Here is a 15,691-nt window from a genome sequence, read left to right on the forward strand (position 1 = left end):
GAGTAGAGTTCAGACATCAGATCGATCAGTTTTGGTGGCACCCCACGAAGACCAAGAATCCTCCAGAGGACATCCCGATTCACTGAATCGAACGCTTTACAGAGATCAACATAGGCTGCAAGCAGCCCCTGCCGAAACTCTCGTCTGCGTTCGGTGAGGGCACGAAGTGCAAGGATACGGTCAATCGTTGACCTCTTTGGTGTAAAGCCTGACTGCTCTGGACGCTGGTGCTCAAGCAGATGGTGGCGAACCCTATCAAGAATTATCCGAGCAAAGACCTTGCCCGGCACTGAGAGCAGCGTCACCCCTCGGTAGTTGTTGCAGTCTTGGCGATCACCCTTCCCTTTCCAGAGAGGGACAACAAGGCCCCTCTTCCAGTCAGTTGGGATGATGCCTGTGTTCCAGGCAGAGCACAAAACTGCATGCAACGACACGAGTGCAGCATTTCCACCAGCCTTGAGAAGTTCGGCATGGATGCCACAAATCCCTGGAGCTTTGCCCCGTTTCAACTGGTTCACCGCAGCCCGTGTTTCCACAAGCGAAGGTGGACCACAGTTGATTTGTGGGTCAGCAACAGGGATTGTAACACCCTTGACGTCCAACTCGACAGCTGGGGGATCAGCCTGGTACAACCGCTCAAAGTAACCGGCCCAGCGGGCCTTCACTTCAGACACCTCTGTCAAGAGCCTACCACTCTCTGCTCGAACTGCAGTGCTCCGAGGGATGGGCTTGGATGAACGTAATGCGCGAATTCCCCTGTAAGCGGGACGAGAATCACCTGTCCACAGGTGATGCTCTACCCCTCACAGATTCCTCGCACATAGGCCTCCTTGTCCACCCTCAGTGCACGTACAGTTTTACGCCTCAGCTCTCTGAACAGCTCAGCTCTGCCATTCAGCCTGGCCCTGCGACTCTGGTCAATGGTATCCAGTGTCCCTTGAGAGACAAAATTCTTCTTTGCCCTGCGGTGAGTTCCAAGACATCCACCGGCAACATCAAGGACGGTGGTCTTGAAGGCGCTCCACAACTCTTCAGGACCCCCCAAAGCACCCAGACCCCCAAGTGTCCACTCAGCCTGTTCGCAAACTCCTCAGCTACTCTCTCATCCCTGAGCTTGGCAACATCCAGCCTAGGCTGGGATGGTACCATTCTCCAGGATTTAAGGTGCAGCTTTAGAGTTGCTACAACAAGCCTGTGGTCAGTATTGAGGAACTGAGCACTCCAGTAGACCCTGCAGTTCTGGATCATCCTCCAACGACCGTCAATGAGGACATGGTCAATCTCCTTTGCCACACCGCCAGCGTTGGAATACCAAGTCCAGCGATGAGCTTGTGGGCGCTGAAACCATGAACCAGCCACCCTAAGTCCATGACTTCTTGCAAAGTCAAGGAACTTAGTGCTATTCTGGTTCATAGTTCCTGACCCATGGGGACCAATACACACCTCATAACCATCCCTATCGGTTCCAGTCGATGCATTGAAATCCCCCAAGACTAGAAGTGTATCTCGTCTGGGGCACTGATCAACCACAGACTCGAGTGTAGCGTAGAATGCATCCTTCACGGTGAGATCACTCGCCTCAGTCGGAGCATAAACAGAGACCAGGGAAATGACACCTAAGGAGTGACGAATCCTTAATCTCATAATACGCTCGTTGACCGGTGTTACCTCAATTATCATTGGGGTCAGCTTATTGGACACAGCTACAGCAACTCCTTGGGTATGGTAACCATCAAAGCGACCAGACCAATAGTAGGTGTAACCACCCACCATTATCTCGCCGCAATCCGGTCTCCGAACCTCAGAGAGAGCTGCAATCCCGATGTCCAAACGCTTGAGCTCAGATGATAACAGAGACAGGTGATCATCCTCTCTTAGGGATAGGACATTCCAGGCACCCACCCGAAGGGACCGCCTCAGGTTAACCCAAGGAGACCGCCGTCTGGTGGACGACACCTCAGCACCACTCCGACACACTCTCCCGCAATCTGACCCAGGGATGTTACCCCGTGGTTTCCCTCCTATCAAAGATTGGGGGTCCCGAAGGCTTTGCCCCAATCCCGTCATCCGGTGAGCTGCCCTGCGAAGGGAAGCTGCACAGGAGGTACTCCCACGGAGTGGGTTTTCAGCTTTTTTTGCGTTTTTGCGTTTTGCGGAATGAAGGGTTTTACGGTGGCCGGAGTGCAAATCCTGCCACCAACCTCCTAATAAGAAGTAACCCAACTGCAGGAGGACGTCCGCAGACACAGTTGGGCACTAGATATGGATGGCCGTTGGCTCACAAGGAGCTCTTCCGCCCTTTGACAGGTTTTGTTTTTAATCCTGCTGGGTGTCCATATCCAAACACCCCCCTCACCAGAAAACCTGGTGGGGTAGACGGTTTAGTCGCCGACAACCCGACCATGGAACAGGTTAGTACAGGTTTACATGGTACCTGTAGCAGGTCACAGATCGAACCTGACCCACCTTCAGGAGACTATAGATTCTCTACTGGGCATGGTAAAAGTTAGTGAATGGTGTCATTGCAGCTGACCTTGTATATTCATTTATACATCTTCCGCCGAAGGTGCAAAAGTTTCAAAACCCGAAATGTAAACGTGGGCATTTATTTTCAAAATATAATTCCGTGCGCGCGCGCGCCAAAATGCCGAGTCATCTTTAACCAAACTGCGCAGTTCGAGCTGTGCAGTAGAACTACGAAGTCGAGCTGCACATTAGAACTGCGCAGTAGTCTTCGGTCATAACTGAACATTGAGAACTTGTGGTATTATAGAGATGACCGTCACCCCAGACGGGGGTAATTTTTTTATTTTTCTATTTGTCTGTCTTTTCCTTGCTGATGGGAGTTTGGACTATTGTGGGATTTTTGTCAATCTGAAATATGACGAAAGTTAAACTGTTTTACCTTTTTGTATATGCTCAGTATTTTTTATATTTTATTGTTATTGTCCCTTTATCCTGGCAGGCATGTCTGATTCTCTGAAAAAGTTTGTTCATTTGAATATATATATTATAGAATATTACCAGTGAATGACTGTTGCTAATCTTTAAAAAAAATGGAGTTTTACAACTGCATGTGCAATTTTCTGTCTCAGGCGGAGAGAGGATTCTGAGCGTGAGAGCTTGTTGGCAACACCTGTAGCCGAACTTTCCAATGACGTTGATAGTAGGGAAGATGTCTGGCCTATTAAAGACACAAAGCCTGACACGATATGTGCCCAAGATGGAAGCAATCATGAGAAAGAAGATGAAGCCACCAAATCACCAAGTAAATCTTTTATTTATTTCTTTTTCCTCCTCTCCCTTTTCTTTCATTATGTTCTTGCTTTCTTGCTGCTTTGTTGAACCCAGTGGTAGCACTGGTGTTTAACACCAACAGTACAAAAAAAGGAGCACACACACACACACACACACACACACACACACACACACACACACACACACACACACACACACACACACACACACACACACACACACACACACACACACACACACACACACACACACACACACACACACACACACACACACACACACATCTCGTTTTGTTATTTATTTTCGGTTTCAAACAATTCCATATCTTTCACTCACTCACTCATTCATAATGAATTGTACAGTATTGGCTATTCCTGAAATATAATATAATTTAAATCTGCAAATAATGTTTCCCTCAAAACAGTTTCTTTACCCACAGTAAGAACCTTAACCTGTAAGCAATCAAATGGTTTCCCGACCACATGGATCATCATCTTGGCACCTTTCTTCCTCAAGGTTTTGATCCTTTCAGCCCAGAACGTTCTCCAAACGTGGATCCATGACCAAGCTTGTGGATCCGCCCTCAGTAGATTACCAACATGTTGGCTTTGGTCTCCATGTGTTGCGTCCAGGTAGTCGGTCAATCCATCAATGCAACATCACAAATCAGACTCTACTCGCTGGAGGATTTAATCTTAATGTATCATCACATCGTTACAACTCCCATCACACTATATATATATATATATATATATATATATATATATATATATATATATATATATATATATATATATATATATATATATATATATATATATATATATATATATATATATATATATATTTGAAAGTGTGTCTGTGTGTGTGTGTTTCTCTGTGACCTATGCACGCGAAAAGTACTGGACTGATCCTCACCAAACTTCACATGCTGACAGAACATGTACCCGGGAGTGTCCCGATGTAAAAGAATTGTACTTCCGGTTTCCGAATTATGACGTCATCACCTGATTTCGTAACGTTAATTTTTCAAGTTCAGCCGATTGACATGGGGCCAACGCCATTTGCAATCGAATGAAAAAATAATGCTCCAGTCAATTGAAGACAATGACTTCCGACTTCCCGGTTTCCGAATTATGACGTCATCACCTGATTGCGTAACGTTAATTTTTCAAGTTCATCCGATTGACATGGGGCCAACAGAATTTCGCAAAAACGTGGTCTTCCGCACGTACATAGCCTTTTTTGGCTCAGAGAAAAACTTAGACCCACCCAGATTGACTCAGTCATTCGCGCTGAATTGCCCAACCCAGAAGAGGATCCGTTTTTGTACGCTATTGTGAAACGTCATATGATCCATGGTCCATGTGGGGTAATAAATAGCAAGGCACCCTGCATGAGAAATGGAAAATGTGGAAAGAGGTTCCCTAGAGAACTCCTCCACGAAACGCAGTCGGATAACGATGGATATCCGTTGTATCGTAGGCGGGCACCTGATGATGGTGGATTTGAAGCAACGGTTAAAGTTCATGGTATTCCTGAAGCCATCGTTGTTGATAATAAATGGATAGTTCCATATATCCCATTACTCTCCACTATTTTCAATGCCCATATCAACATTGAGTACTGCAATCATGTAAAAGCTATCAAATACAAATGTAAATACATTCACAAGGGCAGTGATCAAGCCGTAGTAACCATTGAGAGAAACGACATCAACGAGGTTCAAAAATATGAAAATGGTCGATATATATGCAGCAATGAAGCCGGATGGAGGATATTGAACTTCCCCATTACTGGCGGGTTTCCTCCAGTTATTCACCTGACAATTCACCTTGAGAACGGACAGAGAGTTTATTTTACAGATCAAAATGTCCAACAACGAGCGGAAGAACCTCCAATTTCTAACTTACTGGCATTTTTCAAACTATGCGAAATTGATGACTTTGCTCGAACTCTACTGTACGCTCAGGTGCCAACGTATTTCACTTGGAACTCGAGTCAGAAACGTTGGAACAGGAGAAAGCAAGGTTCAGAAGTTCCAGGATATCCCGGTATTTACAAATCTGACGCATTGGGTCGAGTGTACACGGTACATCCCAATAATTTTGAGTGTTTCTGCGTCCGCCTCCTCCTGCATGTGAAACGAGGTCCAGTGAGTTTCATTGATCTGAGAACAGTGGACGGGCAAATTTGCAGCACATTCCGTGAGGCTTGCAATCTCCTCGTACTCCTAGAAGACGATGCCCATTGGAACGCCACGCTTGAAGAGGCAACTGTTTCTCAATCCCCATCGACCATGAGGTATCTATTTGCTATTATGATAACTGCGTGTGAGATGTCAGATCCCAAGAGCCCATGGGACATTCACAAAGAGGCCCTGTCTGAGGATGTAAAAAACAGAGTCCAAAGAGAACATCCCCAATAGGACATCCAGTACACACCAGATATGTTCAATGAGGCTCTGATATACATTGAAGATTTGGTATTATACATGAGTGGGAAAGAGTTAACTAAGTGGGGACTTCCCTCTTCTAATAGGTCTGAAAGCGCAACCATCAGTAGAGAATGGTTCCGTGAAACAAACTACAACACAGATACTCTCGCAAAGTTTGTTTCTGACAATGAGCCGCTTCTGGTACAGGATCAGAGTAATGCATATCAACTCATTTCTGAAGCGGTTCAAGAGGGACGTGGTGTGATATTTTTCTTGGATGCCCCGGGTGGTACTGGCAAAACATTTGTCCTCAACCTTTTGCTTGCTAAGATGAGGAGCCAGAAATAGATCGCATTAGCCGCTGCTTCATCCGGTATAGTCGCAACACTACTTTCAGGTGGCCGCACAGCGCATTCTGCTTTCAAATTGCCTCTCGACTTAGCTACAATGGAATATCCGGTTTGTGGCATTGGCAAACAAACTGAAGCAGCAAAAATGCTGAAGAATTAAGACCTCATAGTTTGGGATGAAGGTACGATGTCGCCTAAGGATGCATTCGAAGCATTAGATCGAACTATTTTTAAGATGCGAGATTTAAGAGGAATAGACCTGCCTATAGGTGGAGTTACGCTGGTTATTTCTGGCGATTTCAGACAAACTTTACCTGTAGTACCCCGTGGCACTCCAGCTGTTGAAATGAAAGCCAGTATAAAATCTTCATACCTCTGGACATTAGTACAAACTATCCATCTAACAACAAACATGAGGGTCAAATTGTATGGTGATTTAGATGCTGGCAATTTCGCACAATTACTTCTCAAACTTGGAAATGGTGAAATCCCGAACACAAACGATGTAATATATATTCCCGATGACTGTGGTACAATAGTTTCATCTATGGAAAAATTAGAGGCTCATGTGTATCCCAATTTAGCGACTAATTACAAAAACATACAGTGGCTCTGTGAAAGAACAATCCTGGCTCCACTTAATGAAACAGTCCATGTAATAAACCATCAGTTATTACAAGTAGTTCCAGGCGAACAACATAGTCACAAGTCTATTGACACCACACTGGATACTGAGCAAGCCATACATTATCCCACAGAATTTCTAAACTCATTGGAATTACCAGGATTGCCTCCGTACAATCTGTCGTTAAAAGTTGGATGCCCTATTATGTTATTACGTAATCTAGATGCACCAAAACTTTGCAACGGAACTAAACTGATTGTGAAAAGACTACTACCACATGTAATTGAGGCCACTATCACGACAGGATGTCCGAAAGGAGAAGATGTATTCATTCCGCGAATTCCACTCATTCCATCAAATTCAATGATTGAATTTAAGAGACTACAATTTCCTGTATGCCTGTGCTTTGCGATGTCTATCAATAAGGCACAAGGACAGTCATTGAAAGTCGCAGGGCTGGAATTATCCACTCCTTGCTTTTCCCATGGTCAGCTATATGTGGGATGCTCCAGAGTGGGATCATCGGAGGCTTTATACATATTGGCCCCAGAGGGGAAGACATCAAATATTGTTTATCCTCGATCACTCCACTAAAATTATTGAGCTACATCAGTTATTTCATATACGGGAATAGGATGTGCGATGAAGGAAATACATGTTGTTGGTGAAAAATAAAAATGGTGGTGGTGGTTTGTATATATACATATTGCAGATATAAATAGAATGGTGATGGCGTATGGCGTATGTGTATAATATTTTATAATTAAATGGTTATGGGCTATGTAGATATTTTAAAGAATGGTTATGGGTGTAGGTATGTTGTAACTTCGTATACATAAAATAACATAATTTTTTTATCAGGATAACAGACGTAAATGAATCAAATACGCTGGGCCAGGCTGGCTTATGCCCGACGTATAAATTAAGTCGCAAATGATGACATGAAACCAGCCTCACATTGTTGAGGCATTATGGTTTTTTTAATCTGATGCGGCAATAAATCTTAACATTTTTGAACTCAAGTCTTCTGCATATAAAACATGGTGGGGAAAATATAATATTATAGTGGTGATGAAAAAAAAAAAAATAATGGTGGCAGCCTCTACAATTTTACAATTAACTGTGACATATACTCCTTCAGACCTGCCGTCATCTACAGGATTCCTGTGCGGAGCACGGGTATCCCTGCGAGTTCTATTATATAATCCATTAAATCATGCACATCTTACCTTAAATATAGCATGTCCACCAATAAACACAACCACCCCACTTACATCTGGATCAAACTGTTGTTCAAACATTCAAACGGTTATTTATAAACTTTTTTTTAACCTGCTTCCTTGTCTCTTAGCAACCACTGAAATTAGTTTAAATGGTTTCCATGCATATTTTTTAATCATTTATTTTTATAAATATTTCGTAAATAATTCCTTTACTATTCGTATTGTATTTCGCTAATTCCATTTGGTGTCGTTTTATGATCTTAAACTTGTTTTAATCTGCTAAAACACACACACACATACACCTACACACGCACACCAAATAAACGAGAGAGAAGGATCAATGCAGAGATGCATGTTATGGGACATTTTCACAAAAGCGGGTCAGGTAACGGTAAAGAACAAACTCAAAAATGAACTTTCTTTGATATTCTTGAAATAGTGCTTGAACCTCTTATAAGGCCTAGAAAATTGTTCAAATGATGTCAGCAACACAGGATCACCATAAGGCCTCTGCACTGACTGGGCAATATATGCTTGATAAAAATTATCAGACAGTCTTTACCGTTACCTGACCCACTTTTGTGAAAATGTCCCTTACCTGTTGTGAGCTTGGGTCTTGGCATGGTACCAGATGTCAAATTGGCTTTCCCAAAAGAATGATGTGCGTCGGTCCAAAAAAACATATCACAAGGGTTAGCCAAAGATTATAGACGTTGCTATTGTGACCAGAAAGTTACTTTACGCAAGTTAAAACTTGTGCCATCGATGTGAACAAAAAAAGAATTGATCAATCAAATTTACAAAATAAATTACCAAATAATTTAATTACTGCACACACATTTAAATCACAATTCTCATTATTCCTTCAAATGTTCTAATTTAAGTTTAGCTTTTACAAACAGTGCAGTTTGTGTTAGAGGTGTGCATGGCTTATGAATCCTTCACTATAAAATGGCGTTTTTAACGTTTCACTCTTCTCTCCATGGATTCAAGCAAGCATTGCACCACATCTCTTGTCATCCCCAAGTCTGACCCATGATCTTTACCTAAGCCAACTATTTAACTTGCTTGGTCGAATGTCGGGCCTAGTCAGTGGGTTCGTCAAAGACTTGGGCCAAATACCTTCCCCGGAGGACCCCACGAAGGGGGAATATGGCCGTTAAATAAAGAAATAAAATATTTGCATAACTCTGAGTCTGTGTGGGGAATTATGGGCATTCAAACATATAGGCTGTTTGACAAACACATGCTAAGAATGATATTCTTTTTTTCCAAACTAGTGGTCAGTGAGGTATTTAACCAGCTTACTTGAGCTGGGCTGGCATAAGTGAACGGCAAGATACAGTGTGTGGTTTCTATAGCAAAGCATTAGTGGTGTTCTCATTCCTGGCAACGGCACATGATATGCCAGTGGGCTGTTCCTTGAGGGATGACACTGGAAACGCTGTCCATGGAAATCAGATTCAACCCAGATTGTCATCCCATTTTCCTCCCTGCACAACCCTTGTTTCGGGTGGTTGAACCTGGTTCGCACCCAAACATGTTGGCTTTGCTCTGCATGAGTTCGCCTATCTGTGTCCTGCTGATTTCTGAGTCCGACTCCCAGCCGTTTTTTTGGCAATCATGCGGTTTGATGCCACCTGACAGCCTTGCCAATCAAACGTCACAACCAGGCTACAAGGGTGTGACTCAACACTCAGTCCTCAGAACCTTCCAAGCCATTGTTATTTCCAACCCTCAAACCTGTACTGTGGATCGGACATTGCTGGAATGTCTTATGCTGCAGAGCCTTGCCAGTGTATCCAGCTCTTAGTTTTACATGAGTAATAACTTGATTATTGGCAAATAATACCCTGCTTCTTCAGAACAATGAACCATACCTCTGGTGTTTAAAACCTTCATCTCTTTGTATGAAAACCCCCACTCAACCGTCTACACAGCTGCAAAAATAAAAAAATAAAAATTTATATAATTTCCTGCCTGGATGTTACTGTGCAGACACGAAAATGTAATTAAATCTATCAGACAGACAATGCAGATGAGGAAAAATATCCCATTATCCTATTCTGCAAACACAGGACTAATTCATCATCATGTACAGTCCATATATCCAACACATATCAGATACAATATCGAAACCCCCACCCCCACCCCTCACTCCCACCCCACCTCTTCCCTCCCCAACTTGTTACAATATATGTTTATGCACAAATGATTCCTGATATTCTTTATCTGTAACAGCTCCAGAAATATCACTTATTTTCACGAGCGACCAAAAGCTTGAAAAACGAGAACACTAGATTTTGTTCAAATGCACAGACGTGTGCTCCAACACCCATTTATATTAAAATAGGTGTCAGAACAGTTTCCAATGCCAATAAATATATGGTCATTTTTTTTTTGGTCTTTTGGATTGCATAACTGTTCAAGCAGTTGTTCACTGGTGGAAATCGATCGTTTTAGTGTTCAGGACTTATTTCACAAGCCACCACTTGTTCCACCATTTTACAATAAATAAAAAGTTCAGTGTTCGATCATGTCCAAGTATTGCTGAAAAGTCTCTCAAATAACGTTTTTTTTTAAAAATGGATATATGCTGATACTGTCAAAATAGCACCTTCTCGAAATAATATACCTATAAAAGTTGCTACTCATCATCCCAAATCTTGAAACCTCATAAGGTCAGGTAGGATCATCAGTTCAAAAGTTACAAGTTTCACTTTCACCCAGCTGCTGGGGTGGGGGTCAAGTATCCCCCATGCCCCCCTTGGGAGTTGATTGTTGTCCACTCGGCACAAAATTGTTCCATAGACCCGAACCTTCAAGGTGATGCCGAAAACTAAGCTTTTGCATCAACTTGAAATGAAAATTACAATGCTGGAAATGTTTCATGATGCCATTGAAATGGGCCATGATTTTGTTTGAGACCTTTTGAAAATGTTAAAACTTTTTTGACTTACACATTTAAAACTTTTACAATAACAAAGTCCATGGCTGAACGTAAAGGTCGGTATGATTTGATCCCAAGGCAATAGTACAATACATGACAGGCAATTGCTTGTACAGCCGATGCACTTACCTTGCGTTGCAACCCATCCCTCCTACCACAGGAGGCACATCATGGACCACTCCTACTTGGAGTGCAGGTGTGTTTTCCAAGGCTTTCCTGATTACCGTTGATGGTGCCAACATGGAGGCCAACTCTCCTGATTCGGATGAATTGTGCTTGGATCATTCTTTATCGGACACAGAAAATCCATCAAGGACTGTACAATCAACCTCACCGACCTCAACAATGCATTTTTGGGCTGAAAACACCATGAGAACTCGCAGTGATGTGACCCAGACGTCTCGACAAGTGAAGAGAAAGAACGTTAGCCAGCATTACTCCATACCACATGTCTAGCCTCAAGTTAAGGTTTGGAAAACTGTGATTTTCAAATGTGAAGATGAATCTTTTCTTTTCTGATTTTATACTTTTTATTTTTAATCAGTGGCGAATAACCCATTCTTATGGATGGGTTAATTCCCCCAAACCTGGAGCTTTTATTATTATTTATTTTTTATTTTCTTATAATACCCCCTCCCACTGGGAGTGGTGCTGTGCCAGACATATTGAGTGAAAGAATTTGGGTCTTTCCCCCAAACTGAACCCCTGGGACTGAATTTATTTCATCACCTCAAGCCTTCCTTGGTAGAAACTACCAGTTTTCAATTTGTTCTGTCGAAGGGTTCATGAGTGCAAAGTCGAACATGAACAGATACTTCTTGTATTATTGTATGATCATGCTTTTGCACTGAGATGTATGTATGTGTGTGTATATATGTATATGTATATGTATATGTATATATATATATATATATATATATATATATTTGTGTATATATATATATATATATATTTGTGTGTATATATATATATATATATGTGTATATATATATATATATATATATATATATATGTATATATTTGTATATATATATATATATATATATATATATATATATATATATATATATATATGTATACATATATACATACATATAAAGATATATATGCATGATGTTTCACTGGATCTATGTTTTTTTCTTATTGCTGTGTCATTTATGTCACCTCTAATGTGCCTTGTTCATGATAAATACAACCCTCCCTTTTAAATGCAATTCCTCAGAGATGCAATTCTCCTACCCAAAGATTGAATGGCATTTTGAAAATGGGTTGATTTTGAAATTGAGTGCCTTTTAAGAGAAACTATTTGACGACCACAAACTTAAAAGGCGAGGTTTGGCTAACTTTCAGGAACCAGTTGATCAGGCCTCATATTTTACTGAAACTTATGTGAACTGACAAGAAAAACTACCCCACATCAAAATGACAAAGCATAATTTGTGTACGATTTGAAAGTATTGAAAGAGAACGGATGAGAAAAGAACATCCCGAAGCAAGATGAACAGTAGAAGTCCAGTGGGTAGACACCAAGCATCGGATTAAAGCAAATTGTGGAGAACAATCTAATGCAACAAGCACATCTATCTCAGGATAGGAATGGGTAGAGGTGCATTGCAGTGGTAAAATAAATAAGCATCGGTGTGCTGGCGCTAACTCACCTTTTTGTGAAGGACACCAAGGGATCTTTAACGTCCACCAGCTAATGCTGGCACACGGGACAACCATCCATCCAAGGGACGGCACTGTTTTGTCATAACATCCTACTTGTGAAGCACCAATCCTCAGTTTACAGTCTGGTCAGGAATTGAACACAGAGTAGATATCTCAGTGCAACTACCTCTGCACCGCCCTGTTCGACCACTTTCAAGTAGGACAAAGATGTTTGCATATATTTATATAATATTGGTGATAACCTTTTTATTGACTTTTGAGATGAGGCAAAAATTTTATAAATATACTGGTAATATATATATATATATATACATATATATATATATATATATATATATATATATATATATATATATATATATATATATATATATATATATATATATATATATATATATATATATATATATATATATATATATATATATATATATAATATGAAAATATTTTGTAATCGGCTTTACTGAAATTTTGATATGACTTTTCAGTTACGAGAACTTTTCTTGTTTTGAAACTTTTTAATGTGAAAGCAGCAATGTTTAATCAACTTGTTTCTGAAAAGTAGTACTGTATCTATGTCTAATACTGTCGAAGTGGAAATTTTTGTGTGATACAATTTTTGCGCTGAGTAACGTGAAAACGTGTTCACACGTTTTTCATTTTGCGGAGTGTGTACAAGACCCGTGACAATCTCAATGACGCTAACTATGTGACACCCCAGCGAACGTTTACACAAGGAGAAAACTTGCAATTTAACCTGAATTGAAGAGAAAGATGTCAAACCACACATGATTATCAACTTTGGTTTATGAACATGGTGAAAAATCAAATGGAATCAATAGATGACAGATTGCAAAATACAACAGGAAAGTGCAGTTTAGCACATCAAATCAATAGTCAATTGAATCTCAGTTCATGGATTCCTGTAGAAATGGATATTTGTATCCATTCCAATCTCTGACATTGGCATCGCTGTCTCCACAAGCTAGTATGAGACTCACTTGTACCAGCTTTCAATATTTCCTCATTTAGCAACATGAACAGACTGCATCTTGCCCTGCTTCACCACAGTTTCAGGTTTCAGAGAAACATTTATGTTTGTCCACTTTTGAAATCTTAAAATAAAGCATATTTTGCATTGAATTGTGGACGCTATGTACTGTCCTATCACAAACCGCATCGACCTCCACCACATGTGCTGGCCAAGCTACTCATTGCGGCATGACTGGCAACTGTATGCGTACATCACATGCATTCCTTGTGTGATCTGGTACTGTGATATCTATTAAAACGGCAAATATATTCACATGTTAAAGTCACACTTTGCTGTCATGTGAAATGCATGAAAATTGATGTCGCGTGAAAATGTCCACTTTACAGTATTCTTTTGTTTGTTTTTAACTTCAGGGAAATTTTATCTTTATCTTTTATTGAACTTTTATTTTCCATGGACATGATTCTTGGAAGTGGTAATGCTGGATGCAAAAACGATACTTGAATTATGATGCAATGCTGTACAAGTGGAAAAACTATTTGGTACGTTCCAGCTTTTTTTGGTCGTACTTCGATTAAAAACGATACAAACACGTTTTTGATGTAAACTTAATTTTCAAATAATTTGGTTTTTAAAACCAAACCTGTTAAGATGTCAAATTTAATTTGTTGCAATTTTTTAACCACCTTTTTTGTTTTCAAAACATTTTTTTTCTCTCTCTCTCTCTCTAAGTTCGAGGCTCATGGAATGAGGTTCTGGAGGGTAAAAAGAGGCCACAGTTAAACACAATAAGTAAGGGAATGAAGGAACAGGAAAACGGGAGAGAGATTTGAATGGGAAAAAGTAAACCTGCAGCTAAGAGTTAAGTCGGATATTGTGGGATTGCAGTACACCACCTGCTTCTGAAATCTTACTTCCTACCCTATTTGTACTGGATTCATTGAAGCAATTTATTCATTTTATTCTCAAGATAACTTTTTAATTTGAAGTAACCACCTTTGCAACTCTCTAGGCCCACTATTCATTTATTTTTGGCAATGGCAACATTCGGGGCTCAATAGGATGTTACTGTCTTTCTACGCCATGCTACTCCGTTGTGAAGTTGAACCTCTGCTAACATCCTTTTTATTTCAGGTTTTAAGTTTTTCTGTAATCCTGCCTTTTGCTGTAAATAGATAAATATATTCTGATAGGTTATAATTATCCTTTGATTTCAAAATTTTTAAGGAGATCTTTGTTGACAATTTGGAAAGTCTTAGTTTTATATTCCCAGTTGTAGATTTTTCCACATCGATGTTCTTCCAGATCATTGTGAAAAATAGTGCAAGAACAGCTTTCTATAACCTTATATTTGCAACTCCACACATCTCGATTGAAATCAATGTTGATGGCAAGATCAAACGATTGTACCCATGTTTTGTGTACATGGTTGTTCACCTTCCCTCTTCGGACTGTGACTTGTCTTTGACAACTATGGCAGCGTCATGAAACTCAACTGATTACATTTCAATGAGAAAAGATAATTCTCATTTTATTTTTGTTTAAATTGCTTTTTCGGTTGCAATGTTTTTTAAAAAAAATGTTGAAGGAGTAATTGTGGTTACATTGCTCACACTGGTATAGTAGGATGTATGCACAACTTGAGCGAATAACTCCTTGGTGCTCAGTTTACAAAAGGTCTTTCTATCTATGCAGCAAATGTGTGAATGTCAAAGCTATTGACGATCTGCAATGCAAGTCTGTCTCGTGTCAGTTTTATTTTTTTATGATAACTTGAAAATGACGATCATAGCTATGCTGTTTTAATAGAATAGAAACTGTGGCAACAAGTTGTGCTTGGGCTACACATCTTGTTTATTTTTTACTCAAAATGTAAAAACAAAGGACTCCTCTTTACTGCTTTGTTGTTGAAAGCAATAAAGCAGAACTTGTGAATTAATTAACAAACGATTGATCTATGTGACTGAATTTCTTTATAGTAATATAAAATTATTCTTCTTTGTCAGTGCACGTTCTACATTCCCACAAGATTGTTGCTCGGGTATCGTATTTGTCCTCGGTGGCACCTGTTTTCATTATTTTCACCATTTTTCAAAATGGTGTCCATCAAGGAATAAGAGCACAGAGCTCAGTGGCAGACCAATTGTATGCTTATCCATTGGTTGTTGAAGCTATGCAAAAAA

The 15,691-nt window shown here is 40.3% G+C and overlaps 1 protein-coding gene across 5 annotated transcripts in view; it reads left to right on the forward strand.

The window, feature by feature from the left end:
• Positions 1–11,446, forward strand: part of CCNF (cyclin F) — a 145,680-nt gene extending 134,234 nt beyond the window's left edge. For all 5 annotated transcript variants that reach the window (XM_085883861.1, XM_085883856.1, XM_085883860.1 and 2 more), the window contains 2 exons: positions 3,096–3,268; positions 11,004–11,446. In XM_085883861.1, the coding sequence (XP_085739987.1) occupies positions 3,096–3,268; positions 11,004–11,299 (469 nt within the window). In that variant the 3' untranslated portion in view covers positions 11,300–11,446. The remainder of the gene's footprint in view (positions 1–3,095; positions 3,269–11,003) is intronic.
• The last annotated feature ends 4,245 nt before the right edge of the window (positions 11,447–15,691 follow it).

This window comes from Eptatretus burgeri, chromosome 6 (genome assembly GCF_056783735.1).
Source record: "Eptatretus burgeri isolate ZD-2024b chromosome 6, Ebu_testis_v1, whole genome shotgun sequence".
NCBI classification, from domain to species: Eukaryota; Metazoa; Chordata; class Myxini; order Myxiniformes; family Myxinidae; genus Eptatretus; species Eptatretus burgeri.